At 34.3% G+C, this 25,344-nt stretch overlaps 1 protein-coding gene across 1 annotated transcript in view; it reads right to left on the bottom strand.

The window, feature by feature from the left end:
• LOC126886451 (putative zinc finger protein 66) overlaps nucleotides 1-23,882 on the bottom strand; it is a 43,197-nt gene extending 19,315 nt beyond the window's left edge. The window contains exon 1 of the mRNA XM_050653393.1: nucleotides 23,471-23,882. Within this exon, the coding sequence (XP_050509350.1) occupies nucleotides 23,471-23,711 (241 nt within the window). The 5' untranslated portion in view covers nucleotides 23,712-23,882. The remainder of the gene's footprint in view (nucleotides 1-23,470) is intronic.
• Between the last annotated feature and the right edge of the window lie 1,462 nt (nucleotides 23,883-25,344).

The following is a 25,344-nucleotide window of genomic DNA, read 5'->3' as shown; positions in this document are numbered from 1 at the left end:
ACTCCCCTGAAAAAGACATTGAGTGTCTTGAATTGCAAACCGTCACGTATGGAACTAAAAGCGCTAGCTTTCAGAGTACTCGCTGTTTAATGGAACTGGCACAAACTCATCAGATTGAGTATCCTCTGGCCAGTGATGCTCTTCAAAATAGTTGTTACATTGATGACATTCTCTATGGCGCTAATGATGTACAGACTCTCCTTAAAGCTCATAAGGAAATAACTAGTTTGCTTGGAACCGCTTGTATCTCTCTCCATAAATGGTGTTCTAACTCAGACTTGTTTTTAAAAAATATCTCTTCTCTCTCTTCGAACACTACTTATGTAATAGCTCCAGATAATGGCTCCAATAAGGTTTTAGGTTTATGTTGGAATCCTATTCTTGACACCTTCTCAATCTCTCTCCCAAATTTTACCTTAAAGGACTCGTACACCAAGAGAGAAGTACTGTCAATGATTGCCCAAATATTTGATCCTCAAGGCCTAATTAACCCAGTTACAGTTGTCGCTAAATTAATTATGCAAAAAATTTGGATTTCCAAAATTAATTGGAACGATATCATAGATGCAGATACGTTGCATGAGTGGCTAAATTTTGTTCGCAGTCTCTCGCATTTTAAGGATTTAAATATACCTCGGTGTCTCTTCTTAAGTCAAGAAATCACCAGTGTTGAGATTCACTCATTCTCGGATGCAAGTTTAAAGGCCTATGGAGCTTGCATATACCTACGTGTGATTTATAGATCTGAACAAGTATCTTGTTCACTTTTAGCATCTAAGAGTCGTGTCGCTCCGCTAAAACCCTTGACTCTCCCAAGATTGGAACTCATGGGTGCGCTATTGTGTAGTAAGCTCACAGCAAGGATTGCTAATATTATTGAAGAAAAACTCTCTCGCTTAGACTCTATAAATATGTGGTCGGATTCAGAAATTGTTCTCGCTTGGCTTCGTTCGCATCCCTCTCGTTGGACTCAATTTGTAGCAAATAGGGTTGCACAAATTTTAGATAATTCTCCTAACGCTCATTGGAGGCACGTACGATCCAAAGAGAATCCTGCCGACATACTCTCCCGAGGAATGCTACCCGCTGAAATACTTAAATCTTCTTTGTGGTTTCATGGTCCTCAATTTTTGAATCAATCTCGGTTGGATTTGTTGAAATACAATGCAAAAGTTTATACCTCTAAGTTGCCCGAAGAAAGAAAAGTAACTCTTCACGTTCGAAATGATCAAATAGATTTTTTCACCTCTCTTTCTGATAGGTTCTCTAATTTTTCAAGGTTTGTAAGAACTTTAGCATTTATATTCAGGTTTGCCAATAATGCCAAATTGCCTTCTCGCAAGTTATCAAATTCTCTTGAAGTAAGCGAACTTCAAAACGCCGAACTGAAGATTGTTAAGATGCTTCAGTATTCTTCCTTCTCGCTTGAGATTTCTGAGATTAAAAAAGGTAAAACTCTATCCAATAAGTCTCTCTTACGTTTAAACCCCCTTTTGGATGAAAATGAAATGCTGCGTGTAGGAGGTCGCCTTGGTAACTCAGACGTCACATTTGATCAAAAATATCCTCTTCTCCTTCCCTCAAAAAATCGTGTAGTACGTCTCATTCTTCAGAGAGAACATATCCGACTTTGTCACTCTGGTCCTCAAAATACTTTATCTCAAATTCGACTTAAATATTGGCCTTTAAATGGACTACGTGAAGTTAAAAAGGTCATACACCAATGTATGGTTTGTTTTAGGTTTAATGCCAAACCCGCTATTCAGATTATGGCAGATTTACCAAAGGAACGTTCGCAATCCTCTCGAGTATTCGCTCATGTCGGATTAGATTTTGGCGGGTCCTTTCAGATTAAAGCTTCCAAACTCCGCAAAACTCCTTTGATAAAATCTTATATTGCCCTCTTCGTTTGTCTATCGACTCGAGCTGTTCACATCGAAGTCGTGTCCGGCCTTTCTACAGAGACGTTTCTTCTCGCTCTAAAACGTTTTATTAGCCGTAGAGGCCTCCCTCAGACTATATTCAGTGACAACGCTACGAACTTTTTGGGAGCTCGTAATCAGTTGTTTGAACTTTATAAGTTTTTAAAAGATAAAGAGCACTCTCGCTCTATTAATGATTTTTTGGCATCATCGCATATTCGCTGGAAGACCATAGTTCCTCGAGCCCCTCATTATGGTGGCATCTGGGAAAGCGCTATAAAGAGCGCAAAGCATCATATCCGTAGACTCATGGGTGATATTAAGCTCACTTTTGAAGAATTTACCACTGTTCTGACTCAAATTGAAGCTGTGCTCAACTCTCGACCGCTCTGCTCCCTCTCAAATGATCCCTCTGATCTAACCTATCTGACCCCTGGACATTTCTTGATTGGACAATCTCTTACGTCATTTCCTGAAAGGGATGTGATCCACATTCCCGAAAATAGATTAAGTTTATGGCAACATCTCTAAACTCCAACAAATGTTTTGGAAAAAATGGTCAATTGACTACTTTAACCGACTCCAAAATCGCCCTAAATGGTTTCTTCCTCATAAGAACCTAGAGCCCAACGATCTCGTCTTGTTGATTGAAGATAACACTCCTCCTCTTTACTGGGCTCTAGCAAGAGTGATTGATGTCTTTCCCGGAAAGGATGGCCGAGTAAGAGTTGCATCGGTCAAAACTAAAGATGGAGTCTTCAAGCGCTCTATTAATAAATTGTGTCCTCTACCAAATGACTGTTAAAATTAAGTTAAGTTTAGTGTTTTCGCTTAAGAACGTTGTAAGTTGATTTATGTTTAGGTTTAGGTTTATGTTAAAGCCAGTGCTTCAACGCGGGGGAGTATGTTGTGAAAACAACAGTTATTTACATTAATTTGCTTTTATAAAAATATCTCTCTGTAAATCTGTTGGGACAATCTGTATTGTGTTTAAAATATTTAATTCTCTGAAAAACTTGAGTGTAGCGTTGTGTGTTTCATAAAATAGACATATGGCTGCATTTTTATCGTTTCGGGGTAAGCAGGCCATTTTGCCAAAGAAGTGTAACATGTGTGTGGCCCTTTTCAGGGCGAATAGTGGAAAACTATCAAAGATAATAATGCAGAGATTTGAATAGAATTTCAGTAGTCTCTTTCTGCTCTCAGAGATGAACACTTTGTTCGCTTGTGCGTCTCTTTTCGCCGTAAAAATACTCTCTCCGCAATAATTAATAGATTAAAAAGACTCTTACGTTCTCTCGTTCGCTATTAAGACTATAATTTATCGTTAAGCCGCTTATTTGTTAAACTCGTTGGTTTTTTGTTAATAAATGTTTTGTTCGCTGAATACCTGTATTTCTCGCTAAAACACAACCCTTACTGTCGTATTAATTAGTAACTTTAAAACCAAACCAAATTAAATATTCGAACCAGTTCTCCTAATAGTTCACTGTTTTGTACAATCGAAGGACAATTACATTACTTTGGGGACATGCGTATGGTCCAAAAATATTTACGTATGCAGAGTAATGGGCCGGTTGGTCGTGGGAAAATTTTGCCGGCCGTGGGAAAGTGCGGCATCCTTTGATATTTGCCGCCAGAAAGCCACGCCCACCGACCATAGCCACGCCCAGCGACCAATGAGAACGAAGCCCCGCCCACCCGCAGCATCACCCATGGACCAATGAGATCAAAGTCCAGCCTACCGACCAATGAGAACGAGCTACGTCACGAAGCCCCAAGATGGCCACCTGTTCTTCCTCTTTTCGTTTGTCATGCTGTCAATTCTTCTTCTTCTTTTCGGTTGTCAATTCTTCTTCTTTTTCGCTTATCAATTATTAGTCCTTTCGTATTGTTACAGATCTTCTTCTTCTTATCTGTCGAGTGACACAAAGTTCTTGCTTATCTGCCAAAATGTTGTCTGTCACGTGAGACATAAAAATATTGCCAAAAGGGCATTACAGCATATCTCCGTTGCTATTGGTCCGATTTTCACGTAAGAGGGCTCGTTGGAACGGGGAGGGGGTAACGAATAAGTTGAGACAAAAAACAAAGATGGCGACATTGCCAAAACGGCATTACAGCATATCTTCGTTGCTATTGGTCCGATTTTGACGTATGGTGTGTCAAATGAAAACGGTGGCGAAACAGAAGCCAACTGTCAATTCTTCTTCTTATTTCCGTCTATCGCAAATTGTACAGGGTGTAGTCAGAAAGTCAAATCAATTCTTCTTCTTTTCAGCTGTCACAGTTATTCTTCTAGTTGTTTGTTAAATATACGTTCACAGTTCCTTCTTATCTACCAAAATGTTATCTGTCACTTCAGACATAGATGCAATGTCAAGGGAACATTAGGTATATAACGACTAAACGACTTAACGTAGAGAGACGCACGACTCATCGCTGATAACGTACACGACGTAATAGAATCATTCTTTTGATATGTCCAAACCATCCCTCTCTCATGAATTTTATCAAATACAACGCAACGGTATTTTCAACAAAACAAACATTCGAATTCGTTTACATGCACACACAAACGCGCGCGCGCGCACACACACACACACACACACAAGCGCACACACACACTTCTCCATCTGACAAGTAGATCAAATCACCTTCTCATATTTCTTGAAGGCTACAACCTGTTCATGACGATCGAACGCCATCAGGTACATCTAAAAAACCAACCAACAAAACAAACACATTATATTCTTTAACTATGTCCAACCCATCCAGCACCTACCTGTCATCGTAGAAAAAAAAAGACACTCCTTCAGTCTGCACTATTATTCTGAATATTCATATCATTTTTATGAAAATTACTGAATAAATATTTTCGCATTTCGCAGCCGTCAATTCTTCTTCATTATGTCGAGCCATCGTCATTTCTTCTTTTCGTTTGTCACGTCAACTTCCTCTTTGCGATCTGTCAATTCTTCTGTTCCGCAGCAACCAATTCTTCTTCATTGTATTGCGCCATCGTCTTCTTTTTGATCGGTCAACGTCAAATCTTCTTTTCTCAAAGAAAATTAAATATTTAGCATTGCAAAAACGTCAAAGCTTCTCCTGTGCCACTGCCGTCAAGTATTGGTCTGTCAACTCAAAAGGAAGTGCTGCATACAATAGGCAAGGAAATTTTCAATATAGTGAGAGTTAGAAAAACTTCATACCTAGGCCACATACTGAGACAATATGCTCAAAAGATTACGAAATAACAGTATACCAAACACTGCTGTTACACTCTACTGTGATTGCCAAAAAGCTATTAGATCGTATCTTCACTGTTATCGGTTCGATTTTGACGTATGAGGCGTCAAATACACAAACCCACCGTCCACTGCTCGACACGTGGCTACCCATTATTGTTCTGTAAAATAAACTAGTCAAATTTCCCCTTTTCTACAAAGATCTTTAATTATTTCGTCTATAAGTAATTTTTGATCAACCCCCGTATATACAATTACTAATTTTTCATACAGTACAATAATTCACACGAAAATTCAAATCTGGATTTCTAAAATCTTTTATTTTATAATGTTTATTTCACTAGTAATTTTTGATCAACCTCGTATATATAAGTAGTAATATTTTTCATACATTTCAATTAAAATAGGTGAAATGTAATACCAACATAAATTTATGGTGATGACAAAAGAATAGTGGACATAGAAAAGTGGTGAAGGCATAAAAATTGTGGATATTTATCATAATTTAAGAAAAGCAAATCGACGATAGCATATTTTAGGAGACGTTTCTACTGGAAACATGAAAAAATAGTGTTGATGGTGTACCAAAGATACTACGTAAAAAAGCATCATATCACTCATATTAAAAAAAAAAAAAAAATTAAGCTTTTCAACCAAAAAAAAAATGCTCAAAAACTTACCGTAATTATACACAATTAACTACACTAACAAAAATCTCCGACAGTTCGAAACAATGAAAAATGGAAACATTTGTTTTTCGTTAAAGCGTAAAACACACGAATGTCCACAATGAAATCCTACGAAAAAATACATTAGGACTACGGCCCTAATAGTTACTGCCTTCAAGGCCGTTTTTTTTTTAAATAATTATTTATTTAAAATATCAGAAATGCGAGAGATTAAATTTTATACCTTTCGTTTCTAACGATTACAATGTTATCAGATTGAAATAATAATTAATAAAAATTAATTACATTGAAAAAAATAAATAATATTCACAATTCTGCAGTTTTCGAATCAGATCGGTTATAGTCCAAATGCTGACTCATTGGATTGATGTTATTGTCGCAGGGGGGTCAAATCAGGTCGGTTATAGTCCAAATGCAGACTCATCGGATTGAGGCTATTGTCGCATGGAGTGCAATGACTTTAAATCGCACGTTTGTTTGATTAATTGTTTAATAGTTGTTTAATTAAAAAGAACACGCGTTTGTAACAGGAGCAACGGTACCCGTAGTAAAAGGCGTACCATCAAACTTGCAAAAACATCAACAATAACGGGAAAAAACTACAAAAAATATGACATTTTGTTTGTTTAAAAATTCTGTTTTTTTGTGTTCTCCTCTAACATAGATGTAGTCGGAGATATAGAAATGATAAACATGTATACTTTTAGAAAAAAATACAGGGCACAAATGGAAACTGCTAGAAAAGAAAAGTCATTTAAATTTAAGAGTAAATTATACTTAAAAACAAAAAGCTGAACTCTCAAAGATGTGCCACTAGACTAAATGAGTCCTTACGAATTGGCTAAATTTATCTACCAATACAGTTATCCGCACTAATTGATTATTTTACACATGCGGCATTAGCACGGTCAAAGTTAAAAATATTGTTATCTAGACTTGCAACTAACGAATCTAATACAAAAATTTCGAACTTCTACTTACAAAATACGCTAAATACGCTTACCTAGATAAGGATAGGTAGGCAGTCTCCATCACTGAGACGCTAACAGAAGGGCGTAAAGATGTACAGAGACACACTAAGCCAACCAAACACCATCACTGATGCGGTAACAGAACACCAGAGAGGTATGCACAGACACGCTAAGCCAAGCAGACACCACAATTGACACGCTAGCAGAACGCCAGAGAGGTATGCACAGACACGCTAAGCCAAGCAGACACCACAATAATTGACACGCTAGCAGAACGCCAAAGAGGTCAAACTTGGAAAAAAATACAAATTAAATGGGGTCAATTCTCTGTTACACATTATACAGCCTAGCTTGGACTGGACTATTCTAAATAAAATTTCAAGGATAATCCCATTCAAAATTGTTTTTGTGTTAGGAAATAAAATACCAAGATGTTACTTAATATTTATTAAAGAAATTATACTATTTCCACTAATTTTAAGATAGTCTTTCTTTGCAGTTCTGCCCTTTTATTTATACCTAAATTAATTAGTTCAGTAACAATTTTACGTTTCTGAAGCATTTTTTCTGTGTGTGATTTTCGTATCGCCATCTCACTTTCAGTTTTGTAAAATTGTCTTCTCTTTTCATTGGCTTCATCTCTTCTTCTAATACCTTCATCACCTCTTTTACACTTGCACTTTGATTTTACGTGTAATTCATGCATTGAAGCATATTTTTCTAAATTGCTAACGCCTCTGCTCGCTAGGGTAGGAATTTCATTGCGTATACTTGAACATAATTTTCCTCTCAAATGTAACCATTCTGATTTAAATATCCTTCTCTCGTAATGAGAGTTAGGTTTACCTAAAAGTCCATCTCCAGCTCGACGAAGAGGTTTTTGACCATCAGTACAGGTAATGTTTCTTAACACACCAACACAATGATCTAAACAAATAATTTTTCTAAATGTAGCTTTGGATGTAATCTTTTCCCTGCATGTTGTATTTTCTTCTTGTAAGCCAACATTGTAGATCCATTTGCAAAGTGAATTAATGATTGGAGATGTTCGTGTGCAGTACTTCTGTCGTCTGCTACTAAATGACAACGGCAAATGGAATATCAATTTTACATTAGGAGCACTTGCTAGAAGAGAAAAATCACTCTCATTTAAGAGTGAATGATACCATTCTCTCGGTAACTCTTCGTAGTCTTTTGCCATATCCGTTGGCAAAAGAGCATTAATGTCGTTGACACTCAACAGAGCCAGATAGTCACTTTTTGACAAAATATACATATTTTAACTTTATACTTAATAAAAAAACTGAACTCTCAAAGCTGTCTAACTAGACTAAAAGAGTCCTTACGAAGTCGTTAAGTTTATGTGCCAGTACAGCTTCCCCCCAGCCTAAGTGTTTATTTCACGAATGCGCCGTTAATACGTTCAAAGTTGAGTGTCACGTGAATGACGTGACATTCGACACATGACGTGACATTTGACGTGAAAGGCGTGGCATTCACGTGACATTTGTCATGTCACGTGAATGACGTGACATTTGACATGTCACGTGAAAGGCGTGACATTCGACACATGACGTGACATTTGACGTGAAAGGCGTGGCATTCACGTGACATTTGTCATGTCACGTGAATGACGTGACATTTGACATGTCACGTGAAAGGCGTGGCATTCTACACATGACGTGACATTTGACGTGAAACGACGCAGAACGTGGAGAGCATCACAAATTCTCTCAGGCGCTGCGCAGCGCCTGACTTTGAACGCCAACGTATTAACGGCGCATTCGTGAAATAAACACTTAGGCTGGGGGGAAGCTGTACTGGCACATAAACTTAACGACTTCGTAAGGACTCTTTTAGTCTAGTTAGACAGCTTTGAGAGTTCAGTTTTTTTATTAAGTATAAAGTTAAAATATGTATATTTTGTCAAAAAGTGACTATCTGGCTCTGTTGAGTGTCAACGACATTAATGCTCTTTTGCCAACGGATATGGCAAAAGACTACGAAGAGTTACCGAGAGAATGGTATCATTCACTCTTAAATGAGAGTGATTTTTCTCTTCTAGCAAGTGCTCCTAATGTAAAATTGATATTCCATTTGCCGTTGTCATTTAGTAGCAGACGACAGAAGTACTGCACACGAACATCTCCAATCATTAATTCACTTTGCAAATGGATCTACAATGTTGGCTTACAAGAAGAAAATACAACATGCAGGGAAAAGATTACATCCAAAGCTACATTTAGAAAAATTATTTGTTTAGATCATTGTGTTGGTGTGTTAAGAAACATTACCTGTACTGATGGTCAAAAACCTCTTCGTCGAGCTGGAGATGGACTTTTAGGTAAACCTAACTCTCATTACGAGAGAAGGATATTTAAATCAGAATGGTTACATTTGAGAGGAAAATTATGTTCAAGTATACGCAATGAAATTCCTACCCTAGCGAGCAGAGGCGTTAGCAATTTAGAAAAATATGCTTCAATGCATGAATTACACGTAAAATCAAAGTGCAAGTGTAAAAGAGGTGATGAAGGTATTAGAAGAAGAGATGAAGCCAATGAAAAGAGAAGACAATTTTACAAAACTGAAAGTGAGATGGCGATACGAAAATCACACACAGAAAAAATGCTTCAGAAACGTAAAATTGTTACTGAACTAATTAATTTAGGTATAAATAAAACGGCAGAACTGCAAAGAAAGACTATCTTAAAATTAGTGGAAATAGTATAATTTCTTTAATAAATATTAAGTAACATCTTGGTATTTTATTTCCTAACACAAAAACAATTTTGAATGGGATTATCCTTGAAATTTTATTTAGAATAGTCCAGTCCAAGCTAGGCTGTATAATGTGTAACAGAGAATTGACCCCATTTAATTTGTATTTTTTTCCAAGTTTGACCTCTTTGGCGTTCTGCTAGCGTGTCAATTATTGTGGTGTCTGCTTGGCTTAGCGTGTCTGTGCATACCTCTCTGGCGTTCTGCTAGCGTGTCAATTGTGGTGTCTGCTTGGCTTAGCGTGTCTGTGCATACCTCTCTGGTGTTCTGTTACCGCATCAGTGATGGTGTTTGGTTGGCTTAGTGTGTCTCTGTACATCTTTACGCCCTTCTGTTAGCGTCTCAGTGATGGAGACTGCCTACCTATCCTTATCTAGGTAAGCGTATTTAGCGTATTTTGTAAGTAGAAGTTCGAAATTTTTGTATTAGATTCGTTAGTTGCAAGTCTAGATAACAATATTTTTAACTTTGACCGTGCTAATGCCGCATGTGTAAAATAATCAATTAGTGCGGATAACTGTATTGGTAGATAAATTTAGCCAATTCGTAAGGACTCATTTAGTCTAGTGGCACATCTTTGAGAGTTCAGCTTTTTGTTTTTAAGTATAATTTACTCTTAAATTTAAATGACTTTTCTTTTCTAGCAGTTTCCATTTGTGCCCTGTATTTTTTTCTAAAAGTATACATGTTTATCATTTCTACATCTCCGACTACATCTATGTTAGAGGAGAACACAAAAAAACAGAATTTTTAAACAAACAAAATGTCATATTTTTTGTAGTTTTTTCCCGTTATTGTTGATGTTTTTGCAAGTTTGATGGTACGCCTTTTACTACGGGTACCGTTGCTCCTGTTACAAACGCGTGTTCTTTTTAATTAAACAACTATTAAACAATTAATCAAACAAACGTGCGATTTAAAGTCATTGCACTCCATGCGACAATAGCCTCAATCCGATGAGTCTGCATTTGGACTATAACCGACCTGATTTGACCCCCCTGCGACAATAACATCAATCCAATGAGTCAGCATTTGGACTATAACCGATCTGATTCGAAAACTGCAGAATTGTGAATATTATTTATTTTTTTCAATGTAATTAATTTTTATTAATTATTATTTCAATCTGATAACATTGTAATCGTTAGAAACGAAAGGTATAAAATTTAATCTCTCGCATTTCTGATATTTTAAATAAATAATTATTTTAAAAAAAAACGGCCTTGAAGGCAGTAACTATTAGGGCCGTAGTCCTAATGTATTTTTTCGTAGGATTTCATTGTGGACATTCGTGTGTTTTACGCTTTAACGAAAAACAAATGTTTCCATTTTTCATTGTTTCGAACTGTCGGAGATTTTTGTTAGTGTAGTTAATTGTGTATAATTACGGTAAGTTTTTGAGCATTTTTTTTTGGTTGAAAAGCTTAATTTTTTTTTTAATATGAGTGATATGATGCTTTTTTACGTAGTATCTTTGGTACACCATCAACACTATTTTTTGATGTTTCCAGTAGAAACGTCTCCTAAAATATGCTATCGTCGATTTGCTTTTCTTAAATTATGATAAATATCCACAATTTTTATGCCTTCACCACTTTTCTATGTCCACTATTCTTTTGTCATCACCATAAATTTATGTTGGTATTACATTTCACCTATTTTAATTGAAATGTATGAAAAATATTACTACTTATATATACGAGGTTGATCAAAAATTACAAGTGAAATAAACATTATAAAATAAAAGATTTTAGAAATCCAGATTTGAATTTTCGTGTGAATTATTGTACTGTATGAAAAATTAGTAATTGTATATACGGGGGTTGATCAAAAATTACTTATAGACGAAATAATTAAAGATCTTTGTAGAAAAGGGGAAATTTGACTAGTTTATTTTACAGAACAATAATGGGTAGCCACGTGTCGAGCAGTGGACGGTGGGTTTGTGTATTTGACGCCTCATACGTCAAAATCGAACCGATAACAGTGAAGATACGATCTAATAGCTTTTTGGCAATCACAGTAGAGTGTAACAGCAGTGTTTGGTATACTGTTATTTCGTAATCTTTTGAGCATATTGTCTCAGTATGTGGCCTAGGTATGAAGTTTTTCTAACTCTCACTATATTGAAAATTTCCTTGCCTATTGTATGCAGCACTTCCTTTTGAGTTGACAGACCAATACTTGACGGCAGTGGCACAGGAGAAGCTTTGACGTTTTTGCAATGCTAAATATTTAATTTTCTTTGAGAAAAGAAGATTTGACGTTGACCGATCAAAAAGAAGACGATGGCGCAATACAATGAAGAAGAATTGGTTGCTGCGGAACAGAAGAATTGACAGATCGCAAAGAGGAAGTTGACGTGACAAACGAAAAGAAGAAATGACGATGGCTCGACATAATGAAGAAGAATTGACGGCTGCGAAATGCGAAAATATTTATTCAGTAATTTTCATAAAAATGATATGAATATTCAGAATAATAGTGCAGACTGAAGGAGTGTCTTTTTTTTCTACGATGACAGGTAGGTGCTGGATGGGTTGGACATAGTTAAAGAATATAATGTGTTTGTTTTGTTGGTTGGTTTTTTAGATGTACCTGATGGCGTTCGATCGCCATGAACAGGTTGTAGCCTTCAAGAAATATGAGAAGGTGATTTGATCTACTTGTCAGATGGAGAAGTGTGTGTGTGCGCTTGTGTGTGTGTGTGCGCGCGCGCGCGTTTGTGTGTGCATGTAAACGAATTCGAATGTTTGTTTTGTTGAAAATACCGTTGCGTTGTATTTGATAAAATTCATGAGAGAGGGATGGTTTGGACATATCAAAAGAATGATTCTATTACGTCGTGTACGTTATCAGCGATGAGTCGTGCGTCTCTCTACGTTAAGTCGTTTAGTCGTTATATACCTAATGTTCCCTTGACATTGCATCTATGTCTGAAGTGACAGATAACATTTTGGTAGATAAGAAGGAACTGTGAACGTATATTTAACAAACAACTAGAAGAATAACTGTGACAGCTGAAAAGAAGAAGAATTGATTTGACTTTCTGACTACACCCTGTACAATTTGCGATAGACGGAAATAAGAAGAAGAATTGACAGTTGGCTTCTGTTTCGCCACCGTTTTCATTTGACACACCATACGTCAAAATCGGACCAATAGCAACGAAGATATGCTGTAATGCCGTTTTGGCAATGTCGCCATCTTTGTTTTTTGTCTCAACTTATTCGTTACCCCCTCCCCGTTCCAACGAGCCCTCTTACGTGAAAATCGGACCAATAGCAACGGAGATATGCTGTAATGCCCTTTTGGCAATATTTTTATGTCTCACGTGACAGACAACATTTTGGCAGATAAGCAAGAACTTTGTGTCATTCGACAGATAAGAAGAAGAAGATCTGTAACAATACGAAAGGACTAATAATTGATAAGCGAAAAAGAAGAAGAATTGACAACCGAAAAGAAGAAGAAGAATTGACAGCATGACAAACGAAAAGAGGAAGAACAGGTGGCCATCTTGGGGCTTCGTGACGTAGCTCGTTCTCATTGGTCGGTAGGCTGGACTTTGATCTCATTGGTCCATGGGTGATGCTGCGGGTGGGCGGGGCTTCGTTCTCATTGGTCGGTGGGCGTGGCTATGGTCGGTGGGCGTGGCTTTCTGGCGGCAAACATCAAAGGATGCCGCACTTTCCCACGGCCGGCAAAATTTTCCCACGACCAACCGGCCCATACTCTGCTTATGTCCAATTAGGCAAAAGGTAAAATTAAACCCCTTTTGCCACGGTGGGGTGAGATTCAATAAAAACTCACACCAGTAATTATCTTTAATATTTTTATTTAGCATCTTTATTTTAAAATACAATTTAAATCTAAAAAAGTAATTTTACGTCGTCACTGAGATATACTTGTTTTGCGGCTTCTAATAGGTTTTTCAGATAATGTTTACTAATTTTTAATGTACTGCGATTATAAGTACGAAAAATATGTTTCAGTTCACTACATTTAGTTACAAATTCCAGGGTTGGTTTTAGTAAACCACACTCGAAAACGTGGTTTACCCAAGTAAACGATTTATCGTTAGCATCCGGAATATATCCAAGTTTTTCTTTTTTTTTTTAACTTAAATGCAATGAAGCTGGCTAAATTCTCCAATCCATCCCATTCCAGGTCTGTTATATTCGGACTAATAAAATCTTCTTCACTGTCAACTAAAACTTCGTGATCAATTTCTATATCACCACTAGGCAGGTTTAGCGAGGAAAACATCTCTTCAGTTACAATTTCACAATTAATTAGATTGTTAATAGTAACATTGGCAGACTCTGATACATTATTTACGTTTGCAGATGCTGAAATAATTTTATTATTTCTACCCATTATACAGGGTGTCCCGAAAAGAATGGTCATAAATTATACCACACATTCTGGGGTTAAAAATAGTTCGATTGAACCTAACTTACCTTAGTACAAATATGCTCACAAAAAAAGTTACAGCCCTTTGAAGTTACAAAATGAAAATCGATTTTTTTCAATATATCGAAAACTATTAGAGATTTTTTATTGAAAATGGATATGTATAATTTTTATATCAGGAACATCTTAAAACAAAATTATAGTGAAATTTGTCCACCCCATAAAAAATTTATGGGGATTTTGTTCCCTTAAACCCCCCCAAACTTTTGTGTACGTTCCAATTAATTCATTATTGTGGTACCATTAGTTAAACACAACGTTTTTAAAACTTTTTCGCCTCTTAGTATTTTTTCGATAAGCCAGTTTTTATTGAGATGCGGCTTCTTTTTCAATATATTTACGTAAAAATTTAATAATAAATAAATAAATAATTAAACTATTATTGTGGTACCATTAGTTAAACACAGTGTTTTTAAAACTTTTGTCTCTTAGTCTTTTGTTCATAAGTCACCTTTTATCGAGATGTAGCTTCTTTTTCAAAATATACCTAAAAATGTAAATTATAAATAAATTTTCAGATTATTAACAGGTCTCTATAACCGTACTTAACCATATACAAATATGTGGTGGATTCGACAAATATTCAAAATATCTCGATAAACACTGGCTTATCGAAAAAGTACTAAGAGGCAAAAAAGTTTTAAAAATAATGTGTTTAACTAATAGTGCCATAATAATAATTTAATTGGAACGTACACAAAAGTTTGGGGGGGTTTAAGGGAACAAAACCCCCATAAAATTTGTATGGGGTGCACAAATTTTACTTAATTTTTTTTGTAAGATATTGCTGTCGTAAAAATGCCACATGTCAATTTTCAATAAAAAATCTCTGAGAGTTTTCGATATATGAAAAAAAATCGATTTTCATTTTGTAACTTCAAAGGGCTGTAACTTTTTTTGTGTGCACTATTGTATATAGGTAAGTGAGGTTCAATCAACCTATTTTTGACCCCAGAATCTGTGGTATAATTTATGACCAATCTTTTCGGGACACCCTGTATAGTTTCTTAATCTATGTATACTTAAATTCCATAGCAGTTGGATGATCATGTAGAATGTAGACCACCAACTGCTCTTATAATTGAAAATTGTCCTTCTAGAGGGTCCTGATTAAGATTGTAAGATAATATATATTTTATATCAAAGTCCTTTTTTAAGTCAACAAAAAGTTGTTTCAATTATTGAAACCTTGATATTATTGATATTATTATACCTCGCTGAAATGGAAGTAGATTGGAAGACTTAGATCCCATTTTTCTTACAGATAATATTGTCTCCTCCATTTTATTTAAAATTTCATTTTGTTACCTCAAAGCCAACCCATATGCTTTCATATGATTTCTAGAGTCACTGTGAGGTACTCTGGAGTTAAAAATATCAAACCAATAATTAACAGTTTTGAAGAAGTCAGAGCACTCAAGCCAATTGTTGTTTTTATTTTTATATAAACCTAAAATTCCTAATCTAGAAATGGCTCGAAAAACTGTATGTGAAAATAATTTAGTGGCAAATTTAACCTTTTGGCGTTGAGCACCTTTGACAGTCAAAAAGTCTTTATTTATTTTGTGAGCAATATTTAAATCTAGTTTTTCTGTATTATTAAGTAACTCTAAAATTGGATTCGAATAGGTAACGCTGAAAACACTTGGAGACCCACACTTTACATATGTGTTTGTCTCTAGGAAACACGAAAAAACGACACTTCGAAAAAGTTTTACTTTTTTTATTGTTATTGTTTATACAACCCACCACTGCACAATACACGGTAAACAAAAATTAGTCTTCTTTATAAAATAGGTACAGATATAATAGCTGAGAGCAACTTGCGTTCTATAAGCAAATTATTGGATATTAACACAGTAAACTGAATATTTTCACCACAAAATTTATATAACTATATAATGTAAAAGTTTTTTACTACATAAACGAATAAACAAAAATCTCATTCAATACGTTTTGAAGCAACACGTGAGAGATAACTATTCTATTAACACGAATGAACATGAACACAAATAAAGAATTCAACTTGGCGCCAGGAAAGTTGTCTCTGGTTTACGTCACAGTGAGCGATAGGGATGCAAGACCATCATGCGCGTTGATTTATCTTCTTGTCATAGTATCATGATTCTCAAGCATTCTTGACACTAGATTATTAAATTATGAGGTATTAGAGTACTAAAAGTTACTCTTGCTTTAAGTTGGTAAAAAACATCATTTTTTTTCCAAATTTCCCAAAACGAAAAACTTTCGAATCGATTTTTCTAGGAAACGGTGTGTCCCATCGACTTAAATCAAGAGGACCTTTTAGTACTAGAATACCTCACAATTTAATAATCCAGTGTCAAAAATGCTTAAAAGTTAAAGACAAAAAAGTTATGCGATAAAATAACTGTTGCCCTACCCAAAACTAGAAATTTACAACGGATGCAATAGATTCATCTCTGAAAAGTAAATATATGCATTCCAATTTTCGTTTTTCTAGACAGAAGCGTTCTGGAGGTATTTAACAAAAACTAATTACACGACGCCATCTTCAAAGAGCTCTAGCTCCCTTAGGAAGCATTTATGGACTAGGTGAATGGGGTTAAATGGTCTTAAAATTATCTCCTGTCTTCGTTTGTCGGTAGAGTTTCTGGATACCTTGTGTATATACTGACAAGCATCTTGAGAAACAGAATAAATAAATACACCAAAAAAATACACTAGGACAATACCAACAAGATTTCAGAAAAGGGAAATCGACTCTAGAGACGCAATTCACCTATTAACAAAACTGATTGAAAAGCAGTATAGACTTTCAGCAAGCTTTTGACTCTGTAAATAGACACCACCTCTTACAAGAAATGCAAAACATTAATATACCAGCAAAACTGATCAGATTAACGAAGATGACAATGGACAACTTTGTAACATAAGCAATAACATAAGGGAAATACAGAAACTATCAATAATAGAAATAGGAGTGCGACAAGTTAGTTATTAGTTCTTCATTGATTGCTCATGATTTCTGTTTTATTGTAATTCATCTTCCTATATGTCCATTCTCTATCTAGTTCTTCCATCATTCTTTGTAATTCTTCACTTTTTTCTGTTTAATACAATGACATATCGTCAGCATGTCATAAGTGATTCAGATATTGTCTAATTATGTTAATACCCCAGTTATCCCAGTGTAGTTGTTTGAACACATCTTATAGTGCTTGGTGGAAAAGCTTGGATGAGATGGTATCTTGTATATCCTTGTCTTACTTATAGGTTTTAATAGGATCCATTTGTTTCATTAGTTTAATAGTTCCATCCATCCATCCAATGGCACTACAGCCCAAATCGAGCCTTGGCCTCCTTCAACAAGCTTCTCCAATCATTTCGATTTACCGCTGTTCTTTTCCATGAACACGTTCCCAGGAAGTTCCTGGCATCCTCATCACTTCGTCTTCCCATCTCTTTTTAGGTCTTCCAATAGGTCTTTTTCCCTGCATTCTTGCACTTAGCAATTTTCTGTAACCTTTTCTGCTGTTTTGTAGAAAATTCTTTACTGCCCAGTGCCCCACACAAGTTCTATAAATGCCATTATAGGTGGATATGATATTCATTAGCCTTTTCAGTCAATATCTTCATCGTTAAAAGGTGGTCACTTGTACTGAAGTTCTTTCAAAATCTAGCTTGTTCTCTTGCCTGGTGTTGTTAACATGTTTGTTAATATTTTGGTTACAGAATGAAGTGGTTCAGAAAAAGTAGATTAGATAGGGAAGAATTGTTGGAACTTATGAGAGGTTTGGGCTGGAGGGAACTGGTTGGATATGCAAGGGATGCATGGAAGTATAGATACAATCTAGTGTTGGAATATAACTATTAGACTCATGACATTCTATTCTTCTTCTGCATGTATTGTGCCTCTTCACCAGTTCTTAACTGATTTTGAGCTTGTATTCACGACATTCTAATAGGTAAAATTTAATCTATACTTCTCAATTAATGAGTGACCTTTTATGCTTTATTAAATCTTAATTAATATTTAATTTAATTGTGTTTATATGTTTATCTTAGAACATAATACTTTATACAATTTCATTATGTATTCTGGTGCCTGGTGTAAGCTTATCCCAGCAAAGGAATTTCACTGGAAACTATACCTAATAGTTATAATTTTTTTCATATTCATTAGTTATATTTTTTATTAATAATTGTTAATTTTATTGTTAGTTATAGGAAAAAAATGTTGATTTATATTTTGGCCAACCCCCCAGGCGACCAATGGTCATGGGGGAAAATGTTTTATTAGGTGAGCTATTATGTTACTTGAAGCATTACTGTAGTTAAAAGCAATAAACATTTCTGAATATGAATATTTTGGTTAAGAGCTTGTACATTGTACATCACATTTAGTAAAGTTATGGGTCTGTAATTCTTTACATCCTTTTAATCTCTTTCTTAAATAGTGACAGTGTTACTATTGTTGGGTATTTAGTAGTACATATTGTTTTCATAAGTAGGTACAAAACTTCTCTAGTTATCTTCCCACCATTTTTTAGCATTTCAACTGTTATGCCGTCTTTTCCTAGTGATTTATTATTCTTCATCTCCTTGAGTGCTCTTCTTATCTCATTCTTACTGATTTCTAGTTGTAAGTCGGAGTTGACATTTTTATTTGTTGTTGCATTTTTTGTATTGTGGAGGTTTTTATAATATTCTTGTGTTATCTGTATAATTTGAGTTATCTCTGTGCCTTCTTTGTTCTTTATACAGTATACTCTCTCTATAACGAACACAGGTATTACAAGGTTTCACTTATAACGAGGTACATCAGGTGTCCTAAGAAATTCCTATTGAACTATAGAAACGAGGGAAAATGAGAAAAACATGTTTACTTTCCTGTTTTGGTGTGGTGATTGCAACAAATAAATATGCCAGCTACCTGTATACAAAAGACTAAAACCTGTGGGCTTAGCTAGACCAGTGATGTAATAAACTCCACTGCCTGTCAACTCTTCCTGTTTATCCACTGACTTATCCTTTTGACTCTTTTCAAAAGTGCCATTCCAACAATATTTAGCATCATACATGCTCAGAATGGCTTCACTATAGGAAGTTAATGTTTTAAAAAACTACATATTTATATGTTCGCACAATATTACTGTTGTCTGATATAACGAAAACAGCTTATAACGAGGTAATTAGTCTGCCATTTCAGTTCTCTTCTACTTCTACTGTACTATTAATCTGTATGTTTCCAGGCTGTGGTTTTAATGACGTTCTAGACCTTCGGCAAAGAATTAAGGACTTACATGAAATTTTAGTATGTTATATTTTACTTCAAAAACCTAAGACTTGATTTTTAAAAAATGTTTTACCGTGCTGTTTAATTACTATTAAGGGTCAAACTTAAGTTTTAACATGGGCTCTTATGGGAATTCTTAAAAAGTTAATAACTTTTGACCCAAATTTACGATTTTTAATTATTTGAGCTTCAATTAAAGGTTTTTTTGTAAGGAATAACATATTAAAAAATGAGGATTGTTTACCATACCATTTATTTTTAATATATTTATTATAATTAATTCCGTAATTTATTATAATTTATTTTTATAAAGTATTCAATACTGAAACATATGATTTGAGTATTCTGCTATAAATACATTGTATGCAACTGAGAGGCATACCCTGCAACGAAGGTATAGAATGACGTTAAGCACTCCATGTTTTTATTTTGTTCAATTGTTTTTTTTATTTTTTTCTTCCTGCGCCCTAATTCTCATTGACATTTCTACTCAAAACATGTCAAAATTAATATGGCAACATCAAAATGTGACTTTGCGAGCCTTGTAGATTTCAGTTGAACTAAATAAATGACATTAAAACTTAACTGTTTAAACCCATTTATTGTGTTATTGTTATTGTGTTATCTGTGTTTTACTGAACTTCATCATTAAATTCATAGAAACAGTATTTCATATTGCCATGAGCAAGACCAAATGCAATACTAAGAAATGTGCTGCCAAATGCACTAGTATGCACGCCAAAAGTGAAGAAACAAGAAGAAGAAATGACGTCATTAATTTTTGATATATCAAAATTAATTTCAACTGCAAAAAAGTGGTTAAAATTTCATTTTGAGTAGAAATTACTGTGACATGGACATGACTGGCTGGACTAGGAGAAGCAAGGTTAGGTTTAGTTTAGGAGGTGTCATGTTTTGTTTGCTTCTTGCAAGGAAAACTGAAGCAAAAAGTATTAATATGGCTGCATTTTATGGAAAGGGCCTAGCCGGGTAAGATGGTGAAAAGTGCCCCCAACCCAATCTAAATTCCATATAGGCCACTTTTTAGCACATATAGAGGAATTTCACATATAGAGGATTTCACTTTCTGAAATTTTTAGCCCCCTAGGTGGTCACGTGACCCCCCTAGAACCTAATTAGGCTTTTTATGTTTTTATTTTTTATCTCAGCCGCATTAAGAGCTAGCCAAAAACTTTATTTAAAAAAGTTGTAAGTTTCAAAAAGATCTATATATGAAAATTTTTTTTTTATTTTTTTGGCGGGAAATTCGAATTTTTAGAACAATTTTAAACTTTTAAATAAATCTGAAAAAAAACTAAGACACTCGTTTTTACGAAAATTAATTATAATGTGTATTTTTGCACAATCTTTCACCCTGAATTTTTTCAGATTTTTAAAATTGGTGAAACGTACCTTTAAAAATAAAAAACCGCATTTTTTCGGTTTTTTTTTTCGTTTTTTTGATACAATTTTATACATATTTTTCAAAAAATTTAACACCGTCGCTAGAATAGGTAAAAAACTGAAAAATAATTGGGATTTGCTTCATAAAAATTTTTTGTAACGCCATCCATTTTCAAGATACAGGGCGTTGAAGAAAACAAAATTTTACATATTTTTTACGATTTTGCCGAAACTACTGGCAACATTGTAATAAAACTTGGCGGGTTTTAAGAGGTAGTTATTGTGCATGTTTTGACATACAACTAAGAATTTAATATTCATCATTGGCGCGCATAAGGGTAATGGTCTGAACTTTTCAAAGAAAAAAAGATAGTATGCCACTGACATTTCAAATTAACAATCATTTTTGAATTCCTCGTTCAATTTGCAATAAAAAATCTATCTTCTCATTTTTTCATACGACGCGCTGTTTTGCTGCAAAAAATAAAATATCTTAACGCTTCCAAAGTATTCGAATTAATTTTGATAATGGATGTATGAGTTTATTATGTATGTAGATGTAGAAACTACTAGAAGTTCGAATACTTTGTAAGGGTTAAGATCTTTTATTTTTTGAATAAAAATGGCGCGTCGTATGAAAAAATAAGAAGATACATTTTTTTTTCAAAAATTGAACGAGAAATTAAAAAACGATTGTTATTTTGAAATATGTCAGTGGCGTACTATCTTTATTCTTTAAAAAGTTCAGACAATTACCCCTATGCGAGCCAATGATGAATATCAAATCATTAATTGTATGTCAAAATATGCACAATAACCAGCTCTTAAATCCCGCCAAGTTTTATTACAATGTTGCCAGTAGTTTCAGCAAAATCGTAAAAATGTGTAAAATTTTGTTTTCTTCAACGCCCTGTATTTTGAAAATGGATGGCTTTACAAAAAATTTTTATTAAGCAAACCCCAATTATTTTTCAGTTTTTTTACCTATTCTGGTGACAGTGTTACCTTTTTTGAAAAATATGTATAAAATTGTTTCAAAATACGAAAAAAAAAACTGAAAAAATGTGGTTTTTTATTTTTAAAGGTACGTTTCACCAATTTTAAAAGTCTGAAAAAATTCAGGGTGAAAGATTGTGCAAAAATACACATTATAATTAATTTTCGTAAAAACGAGTGTCTTAGTTTTTTTTTCAGAGTCATTTAAAAGATTAAAATTGTTCTAAAAATTCGAATTTCCCGCCAAAAAATTAAAAAAAAAATTTTTCTTATAGATCTTTTTGGAACTTACAACTTTTTTTAATAAAGTTTTTGGCTAGCTCTTGATGCGCCTGAGATAAAAATAAAAACATAAAAAGCCTAAATAGGCTCTAGGGGGGTCACGTGACCACCTAGGGGGCTAAAAATTTCACAAAGTGAGTTCCTCTATATGTGCTAAAAATTGGCCTATATGGAATTTAAATCGAGCTGGGGGCACTTTTCACCATCTTACCCGGCTAGGCCCTTTGCTGGTTTTGGAGAAATTAGAGAGGATAGTATTAAATTAGAAATATAATAATAGAGAATATCCACAACGTGACTTATCAACTCAAATGAAAGATGTATTGTAAAAACATTCAACAAATGTGATATAGCCAATAAACAAGAGGGAAGTGGACCAACCCAAATTCTGAGCAGTGTCAAAGTACTAATAAATAGGAAATAAAATCAAAATGAATAAGAATCATTAGCGATTGTGACTGTCATGGCATAGTCGCTATTAAATTTTGACATTGAATTAAATAGAATCAAGACTCTGTACCTTTCTTTTGCCATTTTATAGATAAATAGAAATTATAATACTATTTTTGGAAACCATTAGAATATCCTTTGCTTATATTGCTTGACATACCACTTATGTGCCTATATATGTTGGTCCACATTTTGTAGAAATGGCCCTTGAAGTGTTAAGATCAAAATAATATTTCTGGACCTCCGAGGTAAACTACACTACAGTAATCCCTCATTATCCGCGGGCTCATCAACCGTGGTTTCACTTATCCACGGTTGCGATATCTGTTGAATCCTTAATGAGAATGTTTTATTATTTTTATATATTTTTTATAATTTGACCAGTCGCGTTAAATTACTCATGATACACCACTGGCGCTTGTTCTTAGTAGTAATACTACAGCAATTAGTTTATAGTTCAGAAGGTTTAAAATACTAGCGAATGTACAGGCTGATCTCAGCGTCTTTATTTTTGTTGATATGATAATACATATTTCACAGATACGCAATTTTATCATATTTATTTCTATGTACTAATATACCTATCCAAATTGGGATTATGTCATATTCTTCTTTGGATCGTGGATCCTTCGCCAACCACGGTTTCACCAACCGCACCTTTCTCTTTGGAACGTAACCCCTGCGGTTGAAGAGGGATTAATGTATGTCATTTCCAGCAACTGTGCAGTAGAGCACTTTGAATGCTATAAAAATCTGATATATACCATAATTGTTTGAAAAACAATGAACAATGTGACCATATTTTATGATATGTCGTAACCAAATTTGTATACCGAATTCAACTAATAAAATAAGTGGATTACAGGAACTTATTCAAAACAACACCATGTGGAGATAATGTAGTTTACCTGCGAGGTCCAGAGTTATACTACTTCTAAATATGGGAAAAACACGTAAATATATTGTTACTAACCTTTTTCACTTCTTTGATTTTCTTCAAATGTGTTAAGTTTATTCTCATGTTTTTCTACAATTTTAGTTTTGATGCGATGTTCTTCTAAGTCTAAATAATCATATGTGCCATGTTGACTATTGTTTTCTTCCTTAATTTCACATTTAAAGCCCTCTAAAGGAGCAGAGTCGGTTAAGTCATTATACTCAATTTCTACTTTACATGTCTCCTCGCAATTTTCTTGTATTACGTCTACGTCCATTTGATTACACTTGATTACATATAATTTTACTTTACACCCAAAATGGGATATCAATTTAACAATTCCTCAAGTAAAGAAAGAAACACAATTTAGTTAGATCTTTAGAATTTAGATTCCAAAACCAAAACACAGTATATAGGTTTATACAACAAGCTGTTGTATACAACACAGTATATAGGTATAAGCAAAAAAACTGTGACCAAAACAAGGACAAGACCGACAAGACAAGACAAAAAAAAACAAAACAAAATTAATAAAATGACAAATGACAGTGATAAGGCCCATAGCCACCTTTACTTTACAAGCCATGAAGAGAAAAAGGCAACGTCGCAATTGATGACGTCGGTAGTCTGACTTTCGGACTACCGCTTTCGAAACCATGATTTTAAATTACAAATTCAAGTAAAATTTATAGTATTTTTTGAGTCGAACAGGAAAATATATTAACTAGAAGCTTTTACAAAATCAAATTAAAAGTAATTCCTTGTAAGTAACGTTTATTTTACAAAAAAAGAAACAATGACAAAAATAAATAATATCGCTAGAAATAACTATAAAAACAATTGCTGACAATTATGATGTGCATTGTTGGAGTTTATAGTAGATAACTTTCTTTTTTGTTATCGCCCTTTATCGTTATTTTTCTTTTTATACTTTTTTGAAGATTAATTACCTTGATGGCTGTTATTTTTGTATAATTATATTTAAAACAATATTACACATAATTTTTATAACAGCAGAATAAACTTTAAATGCATTTTCCCTACATTCGCACTAAAATTCAAAATTTAAGTGAAATCCTTCATGCTGTTGTAAACTTCATGCTTTTCATTACCAAAGATCATATAACATCAAGTGACAATAAAAGTTTTGCAAAAAAATTTTTAAGATTGGGATTATAGATTATGTAGGATAAGTAGGATAGAAAATGTTAAGTAGATAGGTACCTATAGGAAAATATATAGTAAAATAAATGAGCAAAATTGCGATGAATCGGCGAATGAGCCTTGAAGGGCCCGTAGTCATACAACTCCAAGAGAAAAAAATTGGGATTGTTAATAATAAATTCAAATGTTAAACAAAGGTGATAATAAATACATTTTACTGAATCGGTTGCTAAGCACAAACCATCCCTTTGCAAATAATCATAGTAATCTGCTCCAGTTGTCTCTCCTTTACTGCAAAAAACAAAAAAAGCTGTTTATAATTTGTAGCACGAAACATTGTAAAATTTTTCAGTTTCTCTGTAAATATGGTGAATATTGTATAAAAACAAATGAGAACTGAGACTTAACCGGTCTACACCACGTGTATGTGGGTCCACTATGACTATACCACTTGTATGTGGGTCCACCCACGTACACGTGGTATAGTCATATGATGCTTTGAGGTACATCTTGTTTAAATTTCACCCATCGCCAGGGTTTAATATATAACACGCCAATGTAAGACTTTTGGTCGGCGTTTTAAGGGTTTTGACCCATGTATTTTTGGTGGCTTAGCATGTAGAGCTTGCTTAGAACACTGATGATGCTCTCTTTAGAGCGAAAACGTTCTGTCTTTTAATGTAGCCCTTTATTGGGGTTTTAAATAAATATACCTTTTATGCACAAGATTTTCTTCAATTTTTGTA

The sequence above is a fragment of the Diabrotica virgifera genome, chromosome 6 (genome assembly GCF_917563875.1).
Source record: "Diabrotica virgifera virgifera chromosome 6, PGI_DIABVI_V3a".
Lineage (NCBI taxonomy): Eukaryota > Metazoa > Arthropoda > Insecta > Coleoptera > Chrysomelidae > Diabrotica > Diabrotica virgifera.
The sequence above is the reverse complement of the archived record's forward strand: the minus strand, read 5'-3'. Positions and strand labels throughout refer to the sequence as shown.